The sequence below is a fragment of the Nipponia nippon genome, unplaced genomic scaffold (assembly GCF_047370975.1).
Source record: "Nipponia nippon isolate SJK-2023a ecotype South Korea unplaced genomic scaffold, ASM4737097v1 scaffold_1, whole genome shotgun sequence".
Taxonomy (NCBI): Eukaryota; Metazoa; Chordata; class Aves; order Pelecaniformes; family Threskiornithidae; genus Nipponia; species Nipponia nippon.
Genome location: NW_028262290.1, coordinates 9,096,178 through 9,122,819, shown reverse-complemented (window position 1 = coordinate 9,122,819; position 26,642 = coordinate 9,096,178). Strand labels below are relative to the sequence as shown.

The 26,642-nt window shown below is 39.0% G+C and overlaps 1 protein-coding gene across 1 annotated transcript in view; it reads left to right on the top strand.

Annotated features, from left to right (window-relative positions):
• Nucleotides 1–26,642, top strand: part of TG (thyroglobulin) — a 158,754-nt gene that overhangs the window by 37,385 nt on the left and 94,727 nt on the right. The window contains exons 21-35 of the mRNA XM_087733838.1: nucleotides 2,613–2,762; nucleotides 5,169–5,339; nucleotides 8,822–8,944; nucleotides 10,695–10,810; nucleotides 11,442–11,550; nucleotides 12,671–12,868; nucleotides 14,266–14,433; nucleotides 14,985–15,050; nucleotides 15,781–15,861; nucleotides 17,970–18,107; nucleotides 19,076–19,252; nucleotides 20,232–20,343; nucleotides 20,907–20,986; nucleotides 22,846–22,989; nucleotides 25,710–25,775. Of these exons, the coding sequence (XP_087589964.1) occupies nucleotides 2,613–2,762; nucleotides 5,169–5,339; nucleotides 8,822–8,944; nucleotides 10,695–10,810; nucleotides 11,442–11,550; nucleotides 12,671–12,868; nucleotides 14,266–14,433; nucleotides 14,985–15,050; nucleotides 15,781–15,861; nucleotides 17,970–18,107; nucleotides 19,076–19,252; nucleotides 20,232–20,343; nucleotides 20,907–20,986; nucleotides 22,846–22,989; nucleotides 25,710–25,775 (1,899 nt within the window). The remainder of the gene's footprint in view (nucleotides 1–2,612; nucleotides 2,763–5,168; nucleotides 5,340–8,821; nucleotides 8,945–10,694; nucleotides 10,811–11,441; nucleotides 11,551–12,670; nucleotides 12,869–14,265; nucleotides 14,434–14,984; nucleotides 15,051–15,780; nucleotides 15,862–17,969; nucleotides 18,108–19,075; nucleotides 19,253–20,231; nucleotides 20,344–20,906; nucleotides 20,987–22,845; nucleotides 22,990–25,709; nucleotides 25,776–26,642) is intronic.

Genomic DNA, 26,642 nt, shown 5'->3' with positions numbered 1-26,642 from the left:
TATGAATATAATTCCTTAAGAGCCTGAGGTAACAGTTTTCTTTTAGCTAAATTTTAAAGGGACAAAAGACACTTTCTTTTCTAAGGTGTGAGTCAAAAAGAACAGAGTTGGAAACTCTCCAGGAGGCAGCTTTATGAACTCAACCCCTCTCCCCCCATTTATTTCAGGAGAAAACCTGAAGCCTGTTTGTGAGTTATCTTTGGTTTATTATATGTTTTTATGCTGGTTCCTTTTATTATTTAGAATGCTTGGCAATTTTATCAGAGTTACTTTCAGCAGAGCATAACCCAAATCAAATAAAGTGCTAGATTTACAGCTGAGCTAGCAGGTCAAGACTTCATTTGTAATAATCTGGATCATGAATCTGATATCCCAAAGTTTTCCACTATGCCTGGAGGGAGGAAAGAGCAGTGAAAGCATTGGGTAATGATCATTTGTGACAGTCTTTAAGCATGCTTAGCATCGTGAGAGCTGGTCTTAAGTAAAAGGAGGCTACTCTGAGGCGTGGTACCCCTGCGCAGAGTTGCTTTGTGTTTCCCGAGTGAGTTGTTCTTTAGCCTGGAAGTTGCTGCTCAGCATGTTGTTTCCCTGGTACACAGAAGCCTGAGTCTGGTTAGAAGTGAGGCCAGGCTACAAATCTGATGTGCAGGAGCAAGGGATTAAATTTGGGTGTTTAAATTTAAATTTTATTTTATCATATTATTATTTTATTTTATTTATTTTTTCCTGTTCTAGGGATACAAATTTTGGGCCCAGTGCTAACGCTTAGCTCTGAGATTTTGGCTCAAGGCTGTTCTCTAGTTTCCTACATTGTTAAAATATATGAACGTTAAAGCTTGAAAGAAGTACAATGTGATGGTTTGTCTAACTTCTAGAATCAAACTTGACCTCTGTGTGATTGTGTCAAGTCTAACCTATAGCTGAAATGACATGTGCCTTCAAGAGTTATAGAGTCTAAAAAACATATGTCTCTGCACCAACATGTTTTGCTATTCTGTGTGCCCTTTTGTTGATCTAATGTGTGAGGCAAAAGGCAATTTTAGTTGCTTAAAATGTGGTTGGAGACACAGATGTTACTTTCACATCATAACTACAACAAAAGGAGGATGCTTTGAAAAGCTTAATTTGTTTCTTTTTAAACTTTAATTGCTTAATTAGTCTCCCTCATCCTTTGCATTTTGTCTTCAATTTAGGCATGGATTACTCATTTCATTTTAATTTCTACTGTTGTTCATTTGCAATGAGAATGATCCTTTCTGCATGTGTTGGAAAATGTCTTTAAAATGTATCAGACACTCTTCTGTATTAAATAATATGCATGAGAAAGGAGCATTCTGTCTGATCCAGGATTTTTTGGTTCTGTAATTGATTTTAGATATGTGTTATACCTAGAGCAATTGCCTTGATGCATACTTGGGAGGGAAATTTCAGTCTCACAGTTGTCTCATCCTAGACTTTCCCATTGGACCATTTAGAGCAGATGAAGGAAGAGATGATTGTTATTATACTAGCTGTCTTTTTAGTCTGTTCTAATTTAGGTGCTCCTATAAGTTAAATTAATTTACATTCCAGTGTCTTGGCCAGAACAGCAATTCATCATATGGGTTGTAGTGGGGATGGCCAATTTTCCATTACTATTTCTCTCTCATACAAGTTTAAACTGCTGTCAAGACATTAGGACAAAAGCAGAAATGAAGTTTTGCATGTTGTCAAAGTCCCAAAACATACATTTGATAGTGTTTTGAAGGAAATCTACATCTGGAAAGCAGCTGTGAAATAACAAGTAAAGGTATTGTCCTGCAAATGTGTCTGTGACTCTTCTGCTTTAATGTTCATTCAAATGATTTGGAAGGAAAGACAGTATTTCGTGACCTCCCAGAAGACAATGAATTTTCTTTGTAATATGCAACAGGTCAGCTGGAAATATTACTCCTTATTTGTTCTGTAAATGATATATATGCAGACTAAGAATATCTTTTTGTTTTGTGTTTGGGTTGTCATGTGCACAACTAGTGACTTTTAATCCAGCCATTACTGTTTAGTTTGGAAGTGAGTACCAAAAATTTCATTACCAGGAATTCTGAATGAAAGTGTTACCATATGGTGGGTTTCTGGATGATGTTTTTGGAGTTTCTACTCCTAGGAGTCTTCCTGTTTTTGTAGCATTTGTAGAAGTTACTCCATTTGTAGCTTGTGTTCCTTCGTTGTCTTTCACAACTTATCCACAAAGTACATTATATTATTACAAATAGATTTGACTAATGGAAATCTGGCCTAGACTTGGCATTTCCAAAGAGCATGTTGTGCACTAATTCCAGAATATTTTTAGGATGATCTGAGAAAAAAAGACTACATTCTATGTTCCAGTCATTTATGAGATTAATGAACATTTAAGGAGCATTTACCTGTATTATTCCATTTAGAAATATCTATATTGAGAGCTTGACACCTGTGGCAAGTCTACCAGTGTGATACTTATATATATATATATATATATATATACACACACATACACACACACACACACATACATACATATACCTACACATATGTGTGCGAATGCCTGAACTGGTTGGAATCCATAAGAGTAATAAGGTGTTTCTTCTCTTCAGTTGTTTGTCCTCCAGGCAGTCATTTCCAGAATGATGAATGCATTCCCTGCCCTTTTGGCTACTATCAGCATCAGAAAGGACACTCCTTTTGCATCAAGTGTCCTGTGGGCAAAACTACCAACTCCTATGGGGCATTCAGCGCTGATCACTGTAAGTTGAACTCACTTCTTCCCCTACCCTTTGTATTCTGGCTTCAAATAATTAATGGAATTTTTTTTCATCTGTAAGTTTAAAAAAAAAAAAAAAAGATCCTCCCTCTGGGTTTTTTTTATGGGTATGATCTCTTCTGCATACATTCAAAGACGTCTTTCAAACACAGAAAAAGCTGTCTGGTGTTTTGACCAAAAGTGCATGAGAAACGAGTGGTCAGTCTCATCCAAGATGTTGTGGTTCCTTCAGACGTGTTCATTGGCCTCAGGAATGATATCTGGGTATTCAGCATCAGTGAGAAACATCTTAAGTGGTTCATTTATTATCACTTTCATGAACACTAAAGCAGTCTTGTCTTTGTGCAGCTCTTTTCCCTGCAAGTGCAAATACTTCTCACAATACGATTATCGATATGTTCACAAAGTTGCTGTATTCTGTTTAAATGACTTATTTTTGCATGCAGTCCCATAGAGAAAATCACTTAAGTCCAAATTCAGTTTTGTCTGCAGCATTAGCTCATGGATAAAAATAAAAGTGGGTAGTAAGAATGCGTTTCTTGGGAGTATCGGTGGGTATAGCAACTGCTTTGTTCTATTTCAACCTATTTATTCGCTTAGAATCATAGAATGCCTTGGGATGGAAGGGACCTTTAAAGGTCATCTAGTCCATCCCACCTGCAATTGGCAGGGACATCTTCAACTAGATCAGGTTGCTCAGAGCTCCATCTAGCCTGTAAGTATCCCTCTTAGGTGGGATTAAAAAAACAGGTTTTTTGTAATGCACCTTGACATCAGTTAGCTTTTGTCTAAAGTTGTCATTCATTTCCATATGTGTTCCCAGTGTAGACATTGGACTCCTGTGCTTAAAAGTTTGGTCCTTAAGTTTTTCTTACTGCACTTGCAGTTTTCTTTATTGCAAGTGCCTGCAACTAAACCTACTGCTTTCCTGGTTTCTACCTTGCCTGTGTGCTGAATCTGTGTGCCACCCTTTTTCAAAGGGCCATGTTGTACACATTTAGCTTTCTTCTTTCTGTCTTTCTCCCCCTCTTTTCTCCCTCTCCTTTCTCCCTCTCTTTCTCCCTTTCTCTCTCAGTCTCTCTCTCAGTCTCTCCCCCCCCCCCTTTTCTTTCCCTCTTTCCCTCCCTTTTTCCCTCCTTCTTCCCTCCCGCCCCCCCCATCTCCTTATAGAGTCTGAGGATTTTTCTGAATTAATTGCCAGATAAAAAAAGGAAACTATTGACTCACAAACACAGCACAGGAAAACTGGAGGGCTGAAGTGTTCTCCTCTATGCTGCTTACCTTGTTTTCCTCCCAGAGGTTGTGCCTCTGTGGCAAGGATGGCTGAGAGGCATGGGAAGCCTTTCCTAAACTACCTTAGCTCCTGGCCTGATGCATTGAATTGAAACAAGGCTGATGTTGCCACATTTTAATATGTCAGACTAAACTCTGGTGGTTTCTCCGTGCATAGATAAGCCTCACTTGCTTCAGTAGCATCTCAGGAGGAGGGCATCAAGGTGGTTAACCTGTCAGGCTTAGTCCACCTGGGATTCTCTGCTGCTGCCTTCGGTGTTGGTCAAATTTCCAGATTTCTTTCTCTGTGTAGCCCAGATGCCTAGTTTCTAAAGATTTTTAAATCATTAAAAATGTTAAGTAGTTGGGGAAAACGCTGCTAATTAAAATCAAAGCTTTTCATTCTTAAAGAATAGAGTGCAAAAATCTTTTCTTTCCCACTGAAAGAGAATTTTAAAAAAGGCAGGGGGGCAGCAAATTACAAATTGATGTGATGGCTCTTGTGCTGTGGTTCATAACATTTCATGGATCCATTGCTGTAGGCACTGAACAAACCTGTAGGAAAATAGAGTTCCTTCTCTGTACTTCTTTGCTTTTACAGTACTTAGCATAAATGAGATCTGATCCATGGCAGAGAATCCTAAAAATGTTTGGAATATGAATTGCAGTAACAACAAAGCAGTGAGACTACTATGTTTCAGAGCATGAGACACAATGCAAATGATACAATAAATGTCAGTGAAGTCTCTGCTGTACTTAGAGCACTTTTGTCCTACAGCATTGAAACATTGTCCTATTGCATTGGCAGGACCAGAAGCAATGGGCACAAACCAAAACACAGGAGGTTCCCTCTGAACATCAGGAAACACTTTTCTACTGGGAGGGTGACCAAGCACTGGCACAGGTTGCCCAGGGAGGTTGTGCAGTCTCCAACCTTGGAGATGTTCAAAAGCTATCTGGACATGGTCCTGGGCAACTGGATCTAGGTGGCCCTGCTTGAGTAGGGGGGGTTGGACCAGATGACCTCCACGGGTCCCTTCCAACCTCAACCATGCTGTGAAACCCAGTGACAGCATTATCTAAATACCTTTTTTCTTTTCTTATTTACTTGTAACAGGTATCACCTACTGTCAAAGCAATGAGCAGGGTCTGCAGTGTGATGAAGACGGCCAGTATAGACCTTCCCAGCAAGACCCTGACACTAAGAAATCCTTCTGCGTTGATAGCTTTGGAGCAGCACTGGACTGGACTGAAACAGACGATCTCCTTACAAACTACCAGTGCCTAGGTAAGTGTCAGAAGAATATTTTGGATATGTTTTGACCCCACATAAATGAAACCTCCCTATGAAGAGACTCATCACTCCACAGCTTATGGGGATTCACTTTCCCATAGTTGTGGCCCCTGTCTTAAGCCACATTCCTCCTTAATTTTGCATTCCTTGACTACATGGGAGAAGTCATTTCCTGTAAGAGAAGAGACAAGCAGGTTTCTTGCACTCTCCTGCTCTCTGCTTGGAAACCCAATAGAATAACGAGAGGGCTAATGGGAAAGAAACAAAATGATGAATTTCTTTGTAAAATTATCACTCATCAGTGTGTTCATGTGAAATAGACTGTGTTTGGCAATGACCTTACAGCCATGGCATAATGTCACCCTCTGGGATGTATCTGATTTGGTGAACATATCCTTGCAAGCTGGGGGAACTTAATCCTGCTTGAACACAGTTGTGAAATGCCAGTTCATTCATCAAACAGTCCCCAGACTGCCTGCAGTAAGGTCTAATTATGCTTCTCAGCCCCAAAGCTTTTTCCTTGCCCAAAAATAGTTTTCCAGAAGTTTTTATTACTCATCATATGATTGGTATTGAATTTAATGGTATATTCAGTTTAGAAACTGATGTCATGGTGTGCTCTGAATTAGACAATGTCTTATGACAAGTGTGATCAGTGGAAGGAGTGGGAAATGAAAGCCCTCAGTTGTGAAGAGTTTACAAAACTATCTTCAGTTAAAATAGCTATTTTTTTCTCTGAGCATACTCGGAGACTGATCGCAGCTAAGAATACAAGGTGTTAGTCTCTGTTGCTCTCAGTCACGGGGTAATTGGGATGATTTTCTGGGCAGAGGACTCACAGCAGGTTAATTCACCTGTTATTTACACACCTTGAGCCCTCCTGCATGAGCATTTCTGACTCTGTCCAGGACGAAGCAGTTGCAGATATCTGTCCATATTTTTGTGGATCATGCTAGAAGATTTCACTACAAATAAATAGTTATAAGTGTTGACAATTTAAGGTTTAAAAAAACATCAACAAGGAACACCCAAGAAGTCCAATTGTTTTTTTTTTTTAATTTTTTTAAATAATTTACAGTCTAATTTAATTTCATTTTTTTTTATAGATCATGCTGCATTTGCAGAAAGCATTACATAAAGTGAAACCAGTTATCTCTATTTTTACTTTTTCCCCTGCCCATCTACTTCCCTTAACTGAATTCAGCATGTAACAAGATAGCAGGGTCTGAAGACTGATCTTGCTTTGACAGGAGGCTGGCAATTGGGCAGGGTCAATAAATAAACAAACTATGCTTTGTTTTTTGAGGCTGCAGTGGGAGGAAGAATTTCCTTTTATGAATGCACAGCAATAAGCTGTAACAACCCATGCTCATTCTTATTGTTCTCTTTCTTGTTATATTTTAAGCCACGCTTAACATTTATTGCTATAACAGGGATGGGATCTAGAGCTTTACTCTCTAGTAAAATGAGATGAAGAAGAATTTCTGCTGTGGACTAAGCCTGTGAGATGGCTGAGTAGTTATATTACTGTTGAGAAGAGGGCAATGTGAACGAACAAGCTCTTGAAAATGTGAGCTGGTAGAATATTTTTCATTGTACTTTTTTTTTTTTTGACAAAGCTTGATGAATGAAATTTTTTTACCTTTATATTAAAAACCAAAATTCAATAATTAAAAAAAGGCAGCTTTTCTGTTAGTTTTGCCATGTTTTCAGTTTAATGTTTCATTACACTATCTCTTCTCTACTTTTCTCCCATATTATTACAGAGAAAACGGAAGGGTGGGATGAAGCCAGAATTAGGAAAAAAATATCAGAAGTAAAGAAAACCATTTAAAAATGTCATTTTTTAATTTTGAATTTTGCATTAGAAATGAGGGCAGCAAACAATTGCAAATAACATAAAAACGCTGCTTCTTTTCAGTTTTATGAAAATATGTTAATTCTTTTTTTAAACAGGCATCACTGCAAGTTGCAGATGTAGAAGGAATTCAGTTTAGTGCAAAATTGAGCCAATGCTTATATTTTGTTTTCCTGTATTTCTAGGAAGGAAAAAACTTCCACCTCTGTTTACACCATCATTCAGCCCTCTCCCCAGCCTAGCTGGAGTGCAAGGATTTTTTTTGTGTTAAGTGTTTGGCTAGCCCTCATGTATTTTCTGAGCATAAATGGCGGTTTTATTAAAAGCACCTGCTGATTCAGCCCTGACAACAGTGGACATTTGCTTCTGATTTAGTCCTGACTGTTTTGCTGTAAGAGTACACGATTGTTTTAAGAACTTATCCCTGACTATTATTTTGTGGTTTATCCAGACATTTCAGGGAGAGAGGCCTGGGACCCTCCTGCTGGACCTCTGTGCCCATGTGTGCAGGGGAGAGAAAGGCTGAGCTTCCAGCTCTTCCACGTGCAGGCATCTCCTGTGGGCTGAGATCAGACCAGGGCTCCTGCTTCTTTGCACTTTTAGGTCTAGGCCAGGCATTGACTGCAATCAGCCAGAGTTTTGCATTCCTTTGGGGCATTTAGAGGACAAATCTGGTCAACACAGGGGTGTTGCCAAGTCACCACGTTCTTCCCCTCTCCTTAATAAGCTGTGTTCACTGAAAGGTATTAGTATGTCAACTGGTAGACACACTGTACCAAAAAACCTTTGTAATACAGATAGTAGCAGCCTGAGCAGGGTAGTGGTGGTACCACTGTGTGTCCCTTCACTAGACTATAATCTTCTTCAGGGCACAGCCAGGGCCAAACCTTCTGGAGCTTAAACTGAATTCCTCATCCCATTTTGTGACCTTTGGGTTTTGCATCTCTAGATCCTATGAGCTTTTCCTGATTTGTGAACAGTGCTGCTTGTGACACTTTAGACTCTTTAGACTCTTTAGACTCAGGTGCAGTGGGTCCAATTCAGAGAGAGTAGATAAAAGGGTTTGTAAGTAAAGTCACAGTCTGGAGTTAAAGGTTGAATGCAGGAGTCAAAAAGGAGCATGCAGGACATATCTTGGATAGGTTCTTGAGCCTGAAGTCAGTGGAGATCAGTGGTGGTGTGCTCCTATACACAAGTAATAGATCTCCTAGATTTCCTTTTTAGCCAAGTTCTGTTGGAGCTGGCTCTTGTTTCAGTGGCTGTTTTGCAGAAAGTTGGTTCCCCCGTTGACTCAATAGTTGGTTTTGTGCCATGAACAAGTAATGGGAGATGGCCAGTCTGCTGCTGGAAGAGAAGTCTCACTTGAGTATAAAGTCTCAGCCCACTCCTGGCTAACTGTTTTTAAAAGATCTTGTGACACTCTTTTTTTTTTCAGAATAGAAATTATATCCTCAGTCCAGCTGTCTCCTGCATTATCTGTGGAGTTATGGTACATCATTTAATGAGCAAACCTTTTTCCCTACAGAATTTGTGAATTTTTATTTCTACCTAAAGTCTCTTTATCTCTCTGCAGCATGGGAACTGATAATAGTACCTGGTTGGTTGGTTTTTTTTTTAGTGCTCCGAAAATTTGAGGGAGTTCCTGCCTCCAGACTAATTTATGGGTCAGAAGAAGCTCAAATTCTTCAGTCGCAGTCATTTGGGGGAGACCTGAAAAGTCCAGCTTTTCAGTGCATTTCAGGTGAGGAAAACTCTCAGAAAATCTGGAGATACAACACTAATCATCATGGAAAATAATAATCTTTTCATACGATGAGCTTATAGTTAAGTTCTATATGTTTTGCAGTTCAGCACCAACTCACTGCAAGGTATTTACAACTTTTGGTGACCTTGGTTCAGGGAAGAGATTGGTCTTTCTTTTAGAAAGGAGTCTTCTGATTTTATGTACCATGTTAGATGACTCATCTGACTTTAAAGCCGGTTGATATCAATTGCAGTATGGATGAGAGCTGAGATTCAGACCAGGAAACATCCATCAGACTTTTCAGATGTGCAGACAAAAGAAGGATTAGGTGTTCAGGACATGTGAAAACCAAGCTTCCAGCTCTTCCCAAAATACCTGATTGGCACATAAGAGAGGAATAATCATCCTTGCTTACATCAGAAGGATATTATAAGGAGTGCAGAGATATTCCGCTGCCAAGCCTTACAGTGTATATACTATAGTATGTCTGGATACATTATGTTTTGCTGGTTTATATTGATTCAAAGTCATGTAAAACCAAGGGGAATCACTGCACTTCATTTCAGGGTGCTTTGAATCAATGCCTTGCCTTGTGCCTCCTAATGCTCAGACTTGTGAAGAGGGGCAGAGGGGTTACGTTCAAAATAAAAATACCCTGGCAGCAATAACAAAGGTGGCCTGTTTGTGGGGTAGACATAACTGAAGTCTGACAAAGTCAGTGGCTTTGTGTCACGTACGCTGGTCTAGCTGGAACAGTCATCTCATGCTAAGAGGTGAATCCATGAAGCCTTGTATGTTTTACTAGAATGATTTTCCTGCACCAGATCATCCCCTAGCTGTACACTGCAAGGTTTCTTGCACCTTCCTCTGAAGCTGGAGACCTTCAAAAACAATTCACTGAGCTGAGAGGACCATGGGAGTGAACTTGGGGAGGAAAGGATGCCCCTTTGACAAACGATCTGATTCAATGCACGTAGACTGTATATTCATTATAAGTTACATCCATTGCCAAATGGCAACTCTACTACAAAATATTACAGTTGGGGTGCTCACTGAAGAGTAAGGGTTAACCCTTCCCTCTCTGCTTCCTGACAAAGTCAGACAGCTTAGCTTACATTTCTGATGATGTTTTTTTCTAAGATGGTTGATTTTATACTAAAGACATTTGGAAACATTGAACCACTTTACCAGCACATCACACCTGCCTGATACAGCAACCCCATCACAAACATGTTGTGACAAATATCTGAGTGATAGGAAGGAGGGAAACATGAAATTCTACAGCCATGCCAGCCACCTCTGCAGCAATCACCTGGCCAGTGTAAGTGAGCAAGCAGCCATCCCCCTCCAGATTTAGGAGTGGCTGAAGATCCTGCTGCCCTTGCACACTCACCACTAACTTGCTCCCAGAGCTCTGCTCCTAGAACAGGAGGTGAAATTTTACCTCAGGCAAAATTATCCAGCAGGTATTAAATATTTGGGTGTGTGGTTAGACCTAACTCAGCTGTTTGTATCATCAGCTGATGAATGTCCAAACAACTTTTTGCATTAATTTAAGTTAATTTAAAAACCAAACACTCTACTAGAATAGTTGAATAGTAAAGTTCATCTGGCTAATGAAATTCATGTGTTTGCAGTCTGATAGAGACATGAAAAACTAGGTACATGGCACTGAACGGTGGAATTTGTAGCAGAAATTTTGCACATGAAATGCTAGGAAATCTAAGGTTTCTTTTTTGTTTTTCAGGCTGTGAGAGGGAAGAAGCATGCAGTTTTGCCACTGTAACTCCTGCTGGTGCTGAAGTTCTGTGTGAATTATACAGTGCTGCTGAAGCCAACTTCAACTGCACCACCTCTGGACTGGTAAAAATGATCATATTTAAAAATATGTGTTTATCATAATACTGTAGGTTCAATGTAAGTAGAAGGCATCACAGAAGAAAGGCAGGTTGTTACCTGACCCCTTGATCATTGCTCTTCACTATGGAAGTAATAAATTCCTGCAGGTTGGTAAAGAAGCTTCCCAGAATGTTCCCCAAACTGACTTCTGAATGCCTCAGTGTCTGGTTGAAACATCACATAGAACTTTTGTTCTTAAAACATGCTGAGCTCCCACAGTCTGGAAATCAGGTTAACTTGAAAGGGGGGGTTAATCTGGACAGTCGAAACTAGAAGTATCCAGGTCTGTAATCAGATCACCTGAAACAGTCATCATTTCTCAGTGCCTTCCTCTGGTCCAGGGTTTGAATCATGTGCTCTTTAGCACTGTAACAGCTTCCTATTCACTACTTTTAAACACAGCAAAGTGGCACTGAAGAGTAGAGATCTCAGTTTGATGGAATAAAAAATGTCCACAGTGGGTCGCATGGAGCTGCGGTGGTTATAAACCGTGTGTCCTAATTCCTCCCCCTGAGTTTCTGAATAAGGAAAATGGGTTTTAGGAGAGGAAAACAATTAGGTTTTATTTATTGTGCATGCCTGTTTTCTGTCTCAGGTGCAAGGTGTTTTGGGGAACCCCGATGCCACTAGCATTGGTCATCTCAGCTGCCTGCTTCATGTCAGGAATCCAGAGGGAGATGCAGTGATGGTCTACTTGAAGAGAGGTACCAGATGCAAATCACTCATCTAATGTTAGACTGCTGTGCCCAAACTTGTAGTTCTATACAGGGTCATAACTAAATGCGGGGGGAGCATCTTTGTTAAAGAAGGCGTAATACATTTTAGAGCTTAACATTTAGTGGTAGCTCAGAAACCTCAGCAAATCTTCCCTTCATGTCTTGTTCCCTAGAAATTAAGAATACAGCTTTTGTAAGCCATTGTGATGACAGACAGTCCCACAAAAGCTCAAATTTTATCCAATGTATTATTCTCTATTTTATTCTATTCTGTTCTGTTGTACTACAATTTCTCTTTATTGAACAGTTTTTTACTTGACTATGTAAGGCATTATTAATGACCAGCTTGTACATAATTTAACAGTTATGTTAATTTTGACTGTAAGTTGTCCTACTAATATACCAGCTGAGAAATGCCCTGCTCTCCAATGAATCCCAAAATGATTCAGCTGGTCTAATGAATGTACAAGACACCTTTTTTTGGCCTAAGTGTGATTGATGCCACTGCATGTCCCATCCAATGTGTGTCCAACTTTAAGCTTCATGCCAAATTTGAAACAAGACAACCAAATGCAGAATGCTGCAGTGTTTGAATCAAAAATCTCTGCTGTCACTGTTTTCTTTTTACTTCTACCCAAACCTCTGGGTCACCATTTATTAATAATAATAAGTATAAAGAGCTAAATCTCACCTAAAAAAGACAAGTCCCCTGACCTTTTTGCAATCAACGTAATCTTGTTGATACCAGATCTACTCTAGATTTCCGTTGATATTGCTAATTAGATACAGGATTATATGAATCATGTCCTCTTACGTATGTGTCTAGTCAGCAGAAGCCTTAATTGCAGATGCAGTTATGCTGGCCAAATTACACATTTTACTTTTTTAAAAAGATACGTTTCTTTCATTTATACCTGGGAGTTATTAATGTAGTGCTTGAAAGTGGGATATTACCAGCCTTACTGTGTACATTGATTTAGGAGCCCTTTGCTGGTACAGTGGACTGTTTTTCCCACCCTGGCAGTACATTCTGACCAACTATAATCCAAAAGCATCCCAGCTCCTCCTGAGCTCTTTTAAACATTTCTTTCCTGTTCTGTCTACCCAGGACAAGAATTTAACTCATCTGGACTCAAGCCCTTTGAAAGGACCAGTTTTCAGAATGTGCTTTCTGGCATGTATCGCTCCCTGGTGCTCTCAGCAGCCAGCACATCTCTAACTGATGCTCAGCTCTTCTGTCGGCAGACTTGCAGCAGGGACTCTTGCTGTGATGGCTTCATCTTGAGTCAGATCGCGCTTGACGGAGGTATTGTCTAATGGCAAAATAAAAAATTCTGCAGTAGAAAACCAACGCTAACTGGGTAGAACTCATTTTTGGCCACAGTACACCTGCCTCTACATCAGTGACATTTTTTGGTGTAGGCAGAATTTGAGTAATGTCCAAGACTCGGCCTGGAGCAGTAGAAATAAAGACCTGAGGTGGCAAGCTGCTCTTGGAGAGAAATGGACATTTTGAAAGGCTAATTCTTTTGACTTGACATCTGCATCCGATGGGCTAAATCATTCTGAAACAGCCTCTCTCCTTACATAACGCAGCTCGGTTGCCAGAAGTTGGTGCCTTTCAGCTGATGGGGCAATTAAGACAGTGCCTCCAGAGTGCTTGTAGAGCAAATGTAAATCAACTCCCTTTTTGGAGCAGGAAAAGAGCATGCTGAACAGGACATTGTGTTACGTTATTGCATGCAGGAATGCTGTAATCTCCTAAGTCTGGGTGTCTACCTAGGAGAGCAAGTGGGAGTGGGATGGACAGAGTTTGGCAGAGGTGGGACCTAGGCAGAGCCCAGATTTCTGCCAGCAAATTAAAGCACTTAATGTCAATGCCTGCTGTTTGTAATTTCTTTTCAAGCTCACATGGGATCAACTTTCCTGTTGGAGGTGCATTTCCTATAGGAAACATGAAGTTCTAACTGAAATGTAAATTGATAAATGCATTACTCGGACTAGCATTTTGTTAAAAAAAAAAAAAAAAGTAGCACATTGAATATCTCGTATACCCAGTCCATACAAAATAAAAAAAATCAGAGAGGGCATTGTAAGACCGTAGAAATGCCTGAGCTGTGATAGCAAGTACAAAGCAAGAGCTGAGTATTGTCTAGATATTTATGAACAGACTGACGCCAGAACACCTTGCCTTAAGCATGCTGGTCCCCGTGACTCACGTCACGATGCAAGAGGAGGCTTAGGCCTGGGCTGACTGAAATCAGGCACCAATACAGGAAAACATCCCAGTAAAAATGTAAGTGCTTTCTTGGTTCAGATTCTGAGGTTGTAAGACCGCCAAAGGATTGAATATGTCTCCGTGGTGCTATAAAATGCTGAGAACACTGTCGGGTATTATCAGATAATGGTAATATTTTATTAGGTGGTAATAGTATGTGCTTGAAATCTCTCAAAAGCAGGCTACAAATGTTTGTTTTAGGTATGAATAGCTAACCTTAGTACTCCAATTTGAACGTATGGCTCTGGTTTTCTTTTTTTTTTCTTTTTCTTTTTTTTTTCTGGTAGCAATACTAAAGGGTATCTATCTCAGTGACACAGGTTCAGTTGACATTTAGAGAAAGTATTGGGATGCTTCATTAAAAACCCCTGTGTAGGTGCAAAGAATTATTGGAGTAATGCAACTCTCTCTTTGCCTGAACCTAGGTACCATTTTGTGTAGTTTGATGAGCGACCCAGACGTGCTGATCTGCAATGCAAATGGCTGGAGTCCAACACCAACATCTGTCATAGGTGGGATATGTAAAGGCGTGAGCTATAATGAAAAAGAGAAGATGTTTTCCTTCACCCTGGGAGGACAAGTGTTCAGTGGAAGTATGTCAATGAATTATCTCAATCTAGAAAACTTTCCTTTAATTCTTCTATAGACTCTGCCTTTTTCACCAGCCTGCTCTGGTACTTCAGTGCTTTTTTCTCAAGTAAATCTCTATCTGTACAATCATGAGAGAATAAGAACTCCTTAATTGGATGCATTGTTAGATAGATGGACCTCTCACACTTTACTGTGTGAACATCAATGAAAGTCAAGAATGTGTTGGTTTTAGTGTGTTACCCTGTACTACTTCCAATATTTAATTTAGGCAGTTTTAAGCCAATAATCTGAAAGAAAGGTAAACTTCAGAGGAAATGCAAAAAGATTGATGCCCAGAGCTACACAGAAAAAGCAAAAATGGAAAACAGAGTAAAGCCTTGGCACTCTGGATCTAGACTAGCGCCAGGACACCTGGGTCCTTCTTCCTTAGGGGCTTGTATTGTAAATAATGTGTTACATAGTCTAGTGATGTGTTTTTAATGCAATTGCTGAGCATTTCAATACTACCTGTTTAATTTGAGCAGCTATTCTAACAAACTTTTTTCTTTATTAGCTTCTAAGTTGGCAGAAGAGGCAGAAAGAAATTTTACTACCTTTCAGCAAGTTTATCTGTGGAGAGGTGAGTTATCTCACAGAAGTTGTTATAAAAGCTTATGATGAACTGTAGGCAGTGGCAAATGTGTCTTCCATAATGGAAGCATCATTCTCACTTTATTTTATACCGTCCAAATTGAGATACTGCTTGAAAGTCTTTTCTGGCGGGGGCAGATGTAATCTGGAGTGATTCGGCTACTGTCAGTTTCATGAAATTTGGGTAAATTCTTGTGTCCGAGAATATGCTTTATAACTTTTAATACCTGTGAAAAATGGTATTGTGGAAACACTTGCCTTTGTCCCATCAGTGTCCAGGTACCATAATAATTTACCACATTATACTTAACTAGATGGGTTACTTGTATTATCATGATAACTATGTATGTATTGTATTTGCAATTTTACTTTTAGAATGCCACAACTTACATAGCAGGACCTGCAAAAATGATTTGTGATACTGCTTTATAAATGCACACAGCCTCCACAGCACTGATGTTGAATGCATAGTGATTGCGGATATGGCATTTGCTTTTATCCTCCAAACAGCATGTTTTGGTTTAGGTTTTTTCCAGAGTTATACATAGATGGTTTTACTCATTTTTGATTCATCAGTTGGTGGAACTACTTAAGGAGTCTTCCTAAATGGTGCACTTTAAAATATTTGATAAATTTAGGGAACTAAGGATGATCTTGTCTTGTGGAAGAAAGATAGATAAAGGCGATTATTATGCTCTTTAATTCCTGTCGTGTTCCAGGCTCTGATATGGTCACCCGGACTAAAACCTCAGAGTGCGATGCTACTGCTTTGAAGACAGAGAATGATCTAACATTATCAGGTATTATAGTAAGGGCAGACAGAGGAGGTAGCAGAATATAGCAGAGGGAGGTGCAGAATTTAACCAGGAAATATTATATATTGCCATATATGTATTGTAATGATGTAGGTATTGTGAAGTCCAGAGGATTTCTGTTAGGTAGGGAATACAATACAGGTTTTGAGAAGGTGTTAAAAATGTGAGCCTACTGGAGGACCCTCCTGTCTTTCTGTTTTTTACCTTCCCAGGCCAGGATGGAAATGAAAGTGTTAAAATGTTCTGTGAAAGCTTGTTCTTTCAGACTTACCGAACTGTAAAGACCCTGGAAATATTATGTAGCTGAGAAAAAAATTCACATAAACCCAGGAATCAAATCCTTAGCCTGGGTGCCTGAGCATATTTACTGTTACTGACAATATGACTGTAAATACGATGCTTAGAGGAATTCAGGATGAAACTGGAATGACAAGTGTTTCTTCCATGCATGATGAAAGTGAGGGACCTGTGAAGTTCTCTAGCTTCTTTAGTATTCCAGGGTCTGCTCTTCATTATACTAAGTCATTTATATATCCAAAATCATTTGTATTAAGTTACTAGATTTCCTTTGGGTCTTCAGCGCCATAATCCTAAGAGAAAGAGAGCAGTGGAGCCTGTTGAGAGCACTTTGGTTCATCTCTAATGAACTGTAATCTTTGCTAAGGAGCCTTGATGAATACCTGAGCACGTGATTTAATACATGTAAAATCGTAACACAAGGTGAATTGCTGATATTGTTTATCTAGTTTGAATGGAAGGTAAACTAAAATGCCCATTTAGCTAGTGGCGCTCCTATACAATTAGTTGTATCTTAAAGTCTAGACTTAAAAATGAGAAAAAACTACACTTAATACATGGGGTGAAATTCTCTTGAGTTTACCTGCCAAGGCATGAGTGCAGCCCTCAGGGTTCCCTGTTTACCTTGCTTTGGCTGATGATATCATTAAAACCTGAAGTTATGCAAGGAATGCACCTTCTTCCTCCATCCCTTAGTCTTAGTCATGACACAAACTGTTCCAAGAGAAACTGAAGGTTGAAGTTAAGTCTCGAGAGGTAACAAGACTTATAAGTCACTTTTTTAAAAAAGTTACGGATGCATCTGGGAAAATGTCTACAGAGCTTTTATTACTTCATGATCATCCTTAAAGCACACAGTAACATATCTTTTCCATTTTCTGATAGAAAATTCAAAGCTATTGTGAACTCCCAGCATGTCAGTAGGTGCTTCAGCATTTCAGCTGCAATCATCAGCACGTCTCTGCTTTCCTATTTTCATTTTTGTCTGGCTGTTTCAGTGCATGTAAGATTAAATAACAGAATCTCTCACAATGTTGGAGTAACTGGGGATGAGACCTGCTCATGGCATTTGACAAATAAAAAGGTGTTTATGAAGAACATCCATTTCTTTCAATATTTTACTTGGACCCTTATTTAAAGGGATTAATTTGAAAACAGCCTGAAATAGCTGTGATTGATTGTTTCAGAGGGAGCTCAGGAGATATAAAGCATTGCATACATGTCTAAGGATCTCACACAGGTGACAGAAAGGAGTTATTTAATATGGTCTATGGGAGCATAAACTAGGAGAAATAAGGTTAAATGGCTCAAATAGGTACTAAGCTTGTTAAGAAAACTTTTAACACTGAGAGCTGTAAAAGCTTCCTAAGGGAATAAAAGGAAACTGCTTAATTTTTGATTAATAAAAGAAGTAGATTGATTAAGGTATTGTAAGCATCCTCTGAGGCATTATACTTCACTGTTAGGCTGATATGTTGTGTGACAAGAGTAGAGAGAACCTTCTTATTTCTAGGAGCTGTGATTTTCGTCTAGTTTTTGGGTGGTGAAATAGACAATGCAGTGTTGTGCAGTGCAGCTTGGTGAGGAGGCATTGCCTACACAAGCATCAATAACTGTGGGTGGACAATCCTGTTATTAAAAGCAGCCTTTGGTATATGTTAGCCCTACAAAATGGTTGCAGCTGTTTTACTGTGAAAGGCAGCATTTTATGTATAAATAAATTTAATTTATTCCAGATCATAGTTAACTATTTTGTGGGTCTGAGCAGTTTTTTTGTTTGTTTGTTTGAATCTCAGATTCCACAAAGGATCTTTTCTACCTAATGGACAACAGCCGGATACAAAGTGACCAGAACTATTCTCTCCCTTACCAGCAGTATTGGGTCTTCAGGCAGAAGTACTCAGCAGAGGAGGCTGTGCTTTGGTGTCTCACACGTAAGACATCTTGGAGACTGTTATTCTGTAGGGAATAATAATTAATTAAACTACTTTAATAGGTATTATAATCATGATGAGTAGAAACTCTGGACTTAGAGATTTTTTGGGGAAAACCCACAAAATTTTCATGGAAGTTGTTAATGGAGCCACCTGCTTCTTCCTTACAATCTTTGTCTGCTGTGGCAGAAGGGTACCCATCGTTCATCATCGGGTTATCCCTGTTATGGGTGAGAGAAGTAGAAGATACAGCTTAGGCAATACTCTGCTGTTCTTGAAATGTACCCCTCCAATTAGATGGATGACATAGTGGTAACAGGAGAAGGTACAATACAGATATTCGGGGTTAATGCTAAAATATATTTTGATGTGAAAAATGGAGAAGAGTTTCTATCTCTGACTACCAGGAAGGTCAAACTGAGAGTACTAAACCATGCACAAACATCACTATAAGAGGTCAGCAGAGCTATGCCTGTTTAAAATGAAGCATTGAGGTATATATTTACAGAAGCCATTGCCACAGTAATTAAGAAATGGGTTTGATGGCTTTGTTTCCTTTCTGAATGTGCATTATTACCCTGGAGCAAATTTCAGTGCAGATTACTACTTTTTATTCTTTACAGTAAGAGACCCACGACTGATGATTATATGATTATTACGTTTATGATTATACCGTTTGTATGTCAAATTTACTAAAAAGAGAGAAAGATCTTTATGAATCACAATGTATCTTTCCAATTAGCTGTGGTGTAGCTCCTTTTGTGTGCTCTCCAGGTAAACCTGCTCTTCAGTGACACTAGAAACAGAATCTGTCCCTGTTTCTCTTGCACTGTAATAGGATAATATTGAAATTCTCACTTTTAGTTGTTTGCTGATGGATAGCTTTAAGTGCATTGAAGACATGAAGAAGAATAGAGAGGGGAAGAAACCCTCGTGTGTGTGTAACTCTTAGTGACTTTGCTTCCTAGGTTGTGCACAAGAAGATGAGTTTTGTCGAATGGCAGATCTTCAAAACGCTGCAGACAAATACTTTGTGTGTACCCTCTATCCAGAGGCACAGATTTGTGATGGCAACATCGATCAAATACCAGAAAACTGTCGAACTGTGCTACCCAGGCAGCCACAGACATTGTATCATAAAATAGGCAAGTTTGGGGATTTGGAGGTATACTGTGTGCTCTAACCCTGCTAATGCAAGCCACTGTTTTGGCTCTTGATTCTGAGCTAAAAAGTCTGAATGTATGAATGAGTCCTGGGACGTGATGGTGCAAGACAAGGTCAGGCTGTTCTGGATACGGTTTTTCATTTTCAGTTCAGAATGGAAAGACAATAACCATGAGTTCCACTCTCCACCTCAGTTATTCCCAATTCAGAGAGGCAAAGCATAGCTCAAATATTTTGTATACCAGGTGTTAAATCTTTTTAATGTGGGTGAAATGGGAATGTCCTTGGGATGTCAGCAATCCCATTTTCTACCATTAAAATTTCCATGGTAGTTAGCAATGCAAAAATTGAAAGTCGTTGCTTGTAATTTTTTTTTTTTTTTTTCAGCAAATCCAGAGTTACAGACATGTGGATTTTAACCTCTGCTCTTTGAATGCTTGGGAAGTTCAATGATTTTCTCATAGGGCTCACGTGAGGAAGCTGGACAAACAAGCCTGTTATCACTGTACAGGAACCTATACTTTTGCTGGGAAAAATGTAAAGGTCCACTGAACTAAACTATTAAATAGTGTCTTTTCAGGGAGCCCAAAGTGCAGCACAGGTTGAATAATTCATGAGCACAGTGGAGTCTTCCATTCTGGGGTTGTCCCCTAGTTTTTGGACCTTGCAGAAGGAGTAATGTCAACACAGGGCTCAGAAACAGAAGCCCTGGGCTGGAAGTCTTTCCTTGGCGATGTACTTTGCTCAGCTTTTAGATCCTTCACTTGTTGGATTTTTGTTCATGTTCAGGCTTAACCATCAAAAGTTTACTGTGATAATGTAAAATTATCTTTTAATTGATCAAGATCATTGTAGCATAGAAACATAAACTTTACCCTTACCATGTGGTTACTTGACCAGCATATGTGAATTACAAGGTTAAGATGATTTTTCCAATTTTGTTTTTCTTTTTCCTTCCAGTCACTCTAAAAAGTTCTGTGAAGAGCTTCTATACACGTGTGCCATTCCAGAAAGTAACGGGGATCTCAGTGAGGAATAAGACTGACATGAGCAGTAAAGCTGTTTCAGATGGGTAGGACATGACTGTTCCTTTGTTTTTACTGGAAGTTTAACCATGCCTGGAATACCAAGGCCCTGTTACACATATGAAGGGGATGAGACGTATTGATCCAAGAACAGCATTATTTGAGAGTAGTTAACAAAGAAAAAATAGCATATGATTTAAAGGAAATTTATAATTGAGTTGTTATAAATAATCATGTATATAATTAGTAATTTTATATATGTGAATTATTACTTATAGTGCCATTAAATTGCTGGTTGGCCAGTTAAATCTCTTGACAATAATAGACCAAATTAATTTAGGCTGATATTTTTAGGGCAGATATCAAAATAATCATCTAAATTATTAGCTGTAGTCTGGTAGATGTATACAGATCAAACGTAATTTCATCTACAAATGGAAAAAGTATGGACTATCTATGCAGCATGAAGAACCATGAAGCAGCCTTATCATGAAAGGCATCTCTACAGGTTCTCAGTCTCTCCCCCCTATGCAATATCATCTCTTCCCTTCTCCATGACAGAGACAGATTATTGATGATACTAAAAGCAATGATGTTTTTCCTTTCCCAGCTTCTTTGAGTGTGAACGTTGGTGTGATGCTGACCCCTGTTGCACGGGATTTGGCTTTTTTAATGACTCCCAGCTATCAGGTATTTTTTCACTCTTTTTATTTTTAAAATAATTTCGGTCTCCCTTCACTGTTCCAAACTTTACCATTCTTTTTCTGTGAAGGGCACTTTAAAAGCCCTTGCAGATCTTATGCAACTCTCTTTAGCACCTTTTTGGGTAACCATAACCATTTCTAGGAGTTCAGCCCAATGACACATTCCACACCCCAGAAATTATTAAGAAAACTTCATGAGAATGTGTCCTTAAGAGGCTGCAGTTCCAACAGCATGAAATTCAAACTGATAAAACTCCAGGGAACTGTTTCTTCAACACCTCTTCCAAAATGTTGGTTGACTACTTTTTTTGATTTTTTTTTTTTTAATGTTGTTTCATCTTTTAAACCTAAGGGACTTAGAAACTTAAATATTACTGAAATTAGATGCTCGTTAAGCACATAATGTCCCTGGATACTTTGTGGCAGCTTAGCCTTTTGGCTTTCTTGGATGTCTGAACTTCTCTGCTCCCCAATTTGGTCTTCTACTTGAGGAAGTTTGCTTGGGGATAGAGGTTGCGTATCTTCTCGTCCTTAGTACTTTAGCTACTTAAGACATCTCAAGTAGGATTTCTGTTAGCCTGAGGAAATCAGATCTTTAAAAGTGTGCGTGACTTGAAAGCCATTAGAAAGTGAAACAAACATATTTTACTCACCTGAGATGGCTAAGTTAAGGGCTGTTGTCACCCTGCGTTCCCTCTGTAGTCAGCAGAGAGATGTATAGACAAAACTATGGGGTTTGGTTGACTGAATCCTATTCTGGAGATACTTTTCTTTCTCTCCACTGGCTGTAAAAGAAGTGCTCTGTTTAAAGAAAGTCTTTAGCAGGTGTTTAAAATTGGATGCCATCCAGGTCAAAGTCAATGAAATAGTTTTTAATATTTTATTCCAAATTCAGATTTAGGCCACTAAAATGGCTAACCTTGTTTTCGGAAGTGTCATGTGCTAATCAGCTCTCCCTGAGGTCATTAGGATGTGCTGGTTTTACAATTCATTTGGGAATTTGGAACACTTCAGAAATATATATATATTTTAATTCCCTTTTTTGTTGAGCAGACAAAATTTTCACTCAGTCAAAAATGACCAGCTTGGAAAATCAATCCAATGTATTTCAGATTGGAATTACTGCGCAAATCAAAAATAGTTGACAGTTTTCACACCTCCATATGACCATGTGAAATTTGAAGTCTTAACTGAATATGACTTTAAGTTTCTTTAAATAGTTCTAACAAATATTAAGGATTTTAAAGCACCAAACATGCAAAACTGACACCTCTCAGTTTATCTGATTAATATTTATTATCTGTGGCATTTCAGACATCCAGTCCTGGCATTCATATAGTCAAGAGAAATTCTAGTAGTGATTTTAACATGAGCTAGGATAAATCTTCAATGAACCTGCTAGCTGTATTTCACACCTTCTATTTTTTTCATGTCCAGAAATATTCACACTAGGTCTTTGAAAGGAAGAATTTTTATCTTGATGTAAGTAGGGGCCCTGTTTCAACATACATGCAGATTTTTAATTTCCAAGATTGCATTAACCACAAAGGGCTGCTTGCTCAAAGAAGAGGTCCTGATCTTTGCTCAGTGGCAATACTCCTAGTGACCTTAATGGGTTAAAATGTTGGTACCCACCTTCCCTCACATTGAATTCATTGTGATTTTTCAACGCTATTTTCAATAACAGTAAAACTTGGCACATTTTAGGTACTTCCTTTGATTTCTAAGTCAGTGGAATTCCTTTTAACACTCAGTGGAATCAGGCCGTATTCACTTTCCTCAAAATACTATCTAGAAGAGGAAAATTTTCCTCATCATTTGTATAACAATGTATTTCCCTGGCAGGTGGAAAGATCATGTGCCTGACTCTGAACAGCCTAGGAATCCAGATGTGTGCTGAGGAAACAAGAAGTGCTTGGCAAGTGTCAAACTGTAGTTCACCAGATGCTGAAGTCAGAATACACCCATTTGGCTGGTATCAAAAGCCTGGTAAGTCATGCAGGGTACATGGCTTTTCCGACTGGTTTCTGTACATTGAAGATTATTAATTAGCTTCATTGTATAGAAGCTTCAGCTGTCAGATGGAGGACCCATTTGCAAGGATCACAAATAGACAAAGCAGATAAGTATGTGCAAGGGAAAGAAAGGTGCAATTTAATCTCCATTTTAATAAAAAAGGAACAGAAATACCTCAAAGAGGTATAATTTAATTTCTTAGATTTTATGGGACACTTGTGGCCAGTGTTGGAATCCAAATGTATTTTGTCCCACTGCACAGTCCTGGTCAGGACATAATTCTTTGTTTCTCACTGCTGGACTTATGGTTTAATAGTGTGTGTGGATGCATAACTTCAAAAGGTTTGGTTTTGTTGTGGAATTTAAAATTAACTTTTGGCTGTTTTGTTAAAGAAAGAGCCAAGACCACATTCCAAGGTAGCACTGTATTTTTCAAGCAGTAAGAAGCCATCACGTGTTTAAACAGAAGAGCAGTTATGAGAGGTTAGGTTATTTCCTCAAGAGGAATCAAAACCAGATCTAGTCAAAGTGAATTTTCTTTTCCATAGCAAAACAAGACTCCATTATTTTGTTGAAAAATTGCAATGGGTTTGTCATTTGTCACATTCCTCATGAGTGGCTCTAGTTCTACTTTGTTAAGCTTCGATTTAACATAACTGAAGCAATAAGGACAATGAACACCTGTCTGACTGTATCCCCGTTTATGGGAGGATTGCCTGTTTTTAAGTCTAAATGGGCACGGCCTTGTTGAACTCCACCGAAAGCAGCGAGGCAAGTCTGGCAATGTTGATAGAATCAGGGAAAAAAATTGAATAAGGAGTACTTTTTCCTGTTTTTAAACTCCCTTAGTTCTTGCAGAGTAGAGAAGGACTAATATTTGAGTGGACAGAGGTGACATGAAGCGTAGATGTATACTGTCCAGTGCATGTGATATAAAGATAATCCAGTTAAAGTTGTGTAAAGCTACATCAGATATCCTGGCAATGCACTGCATTTTACAGTGTTGGTAAACTTAAAGAAAACCCTCATTCACACTGGAAGTGTCTAAAATATGAACTTGATCCTGATCTTTTCCAAGCCCTGCTCTGGCACTCTGCCTGCTAGACCATCCATTTCCTCCCCAGTGGGGTAACCCTTGTTAAAGAGGAGAGACAGCATGGAGCTGAGGGGGCACCACAGAAGCTTATAGGGTTTCCCAGATCCTGGTGTGGGCTTGGGGAGGGATGAGTGAGGGTCTAGCACTGAGAAGAAGGGAACAACAGGCCTGATAAAGTAGGCAATGGCAGGAGCATGCGGGCAGGCAGAGCTGAGAAACAGCCATGGGTAAGAACGAAGAACGATATGAAGGCAAAGTGAAGAGCAGACGGCGGAGGTGTAGATACACTTCCACTTCTTAGAATTGTTTTTCCTCTTGTTGACAAAGAACCAACTAAAAATAAATTATATGGCTCACTTCATAGACAGGGATGATGAAGAGGAGCCTAGGGTGTATGCAAAGGGGAGACTGTTAGGAGAGCAATGACATTTCCTTATGCAGTTAGGAAGCTTCAGATGTGTTTCCACCATAACACACAGCAAGGCACAGATGTTTATGCAAATGGAGATATTTGCAGACAAAAATTTGTATCAGTTGTACTGGCGTGTTGGGGGTCTGGCAACCAGGAAGAGGAACAAGAAAGCTCTGAGGCTAAAAGGGAAAATGAGTGAAATCTGAAGGAGTAATTTACCGTAGGCAGCTGGATGTTAGCAGGAAGCAGGGTCTTTGGTTGTAGTCCATAGTCTTGTTGTAGGAAGGTACTCATATCTCCGCGTTTCATAATATGTTAAATTGGCGTGTGAGCTGTTTGCCCGCATGGATCCGCTCATTAGTAATTTGACTTCGTACGTATAGTCATGGTTGCAGCTCAGACCATGAGGAACGTATAATAGCATTTTAAAGAGAGTTCTGGATAGCCCTAATTCTTCACTCCTGCCAAAGTGAATGCTAAAACTCCTGAGTTTTTAGAAATATCTATTGGTTACATGCATGGGCAGTGCAAAGTGGAAGAAACAAACCGAAAATCTGATCTGTCTTCAGATTCTGTAGGGATGGTAATTTATTTTGTCTTAGTAGAGAATTTATAACTGATTTGATTAGCTGAAGTGTTTTAAAAACTATGAATGCACAGGGGAAACTTCTTGTTTGTTATTTAAAATTACAAGATGTTTAAGGGAAATATTAGCACATGAGAAGTTTCATATGTGGAAAATATGAATGATTATTTGAATTTTAATTTGGAAAGTTTTCTGCTGGAAACTGACTTGTTCCTAATTCTTGTTTTGAGAAATTCCAGTTTGCTAATCAGGAAGCAGAGAAAATCTCATGTCTCTTGTGATGCAGAAAACCAAATACAGAGAGAGGCATGGAAAAAAACACAGAACTAGTCAAATTTGTTGTTCATAAATAACTGCATCTTGAAAAGTGTTTGTAGAAATGTTTATAAATACAGAAATTTAGGGAAGTCTGGTTTCATGCGTGAGCTCAAAAGGGTTAGCTAGCAAAGCAGCCTTGCATCCTTACTCCCAGTGTTTGTGGTGAGAAGATGCAACATTTAGATCCCAGAAGTAATGCTGGAAATATTGAGGTGTTGATTACATTTTAAACTTTCAGGTGTAATTGTTTTCACATGTTTTGTTTTTTTTTCTGCTTTTAGCTGACTTGAAGAACACCATGCCTAACCTGTGTCCACCTGTTAGTTTACCTCTCAGGCCAGAAAGTGGTAAGTGTATTCATGTATGAAGCAAAAAAAAAAAAGGAAACATCCTCTATTTCGTATGTATTGCTAAAATACCACACTATAATGAAATGGTTGTGTTCCCCATGAGTTTACTCATTCAGGTGTTGACTCATTTTTGTTAATTGTGTATCATCTAAATGGAAGAATTGTTGTCATCCACAATGCTGGCCTAATGTCTCTCAAACTCACTGCCACAAGAGGTCACTGAGGCAAAATATTTGGCAGGATTGATGAAGAAATTTACCATTTATAAGTGTGGATGGCACATCACTTTCAATGGATATAACTTCATATTTTAGTGCAGCGACGAATGAAGAAAAGCTCTGGCAAAGGTAGCCTCCCCAAAAGCTGTTTATTGAGTTATTGTCCACTGTTGTGGGGTTTCTAGCGCCTTTCTTGTAGCATCTGGTGCTAGCCAGGATGGCAAGGGATGTCAGATTAGACAAATCGCCAGCAGTTTCTGCCAATAATGCTGAATGCAAGGAGTGACAATGAGTTTTCAAATAGATCCAAACAGTTGCAATAGAGATGCAAAGTCAAATTTAGCAAATCTAGTTTTCCCCAAAAAACAAGATGATGAAAGGGGCAATTCCTCCAGAAATTAATGCAGGTTTATACTGCTTTATAATTGGTGGTACAGAAGAATGATAAACTCTATTGCCTTTAGTCCTCGTTTATGGTTTCCTGCAAGGGTGGGAATATTATCTCAAAGATTATTCAGAACCGGATGACAAGAAATGTAGTATTTGAGGTGTGTGTTGGGTCCCACTTTTGAAGAGATGCTGTAACTTGCTATGACACCATCTTTTTTGTATCAGGAAGAAAAATTTATTACAGTCTTGCAGTATA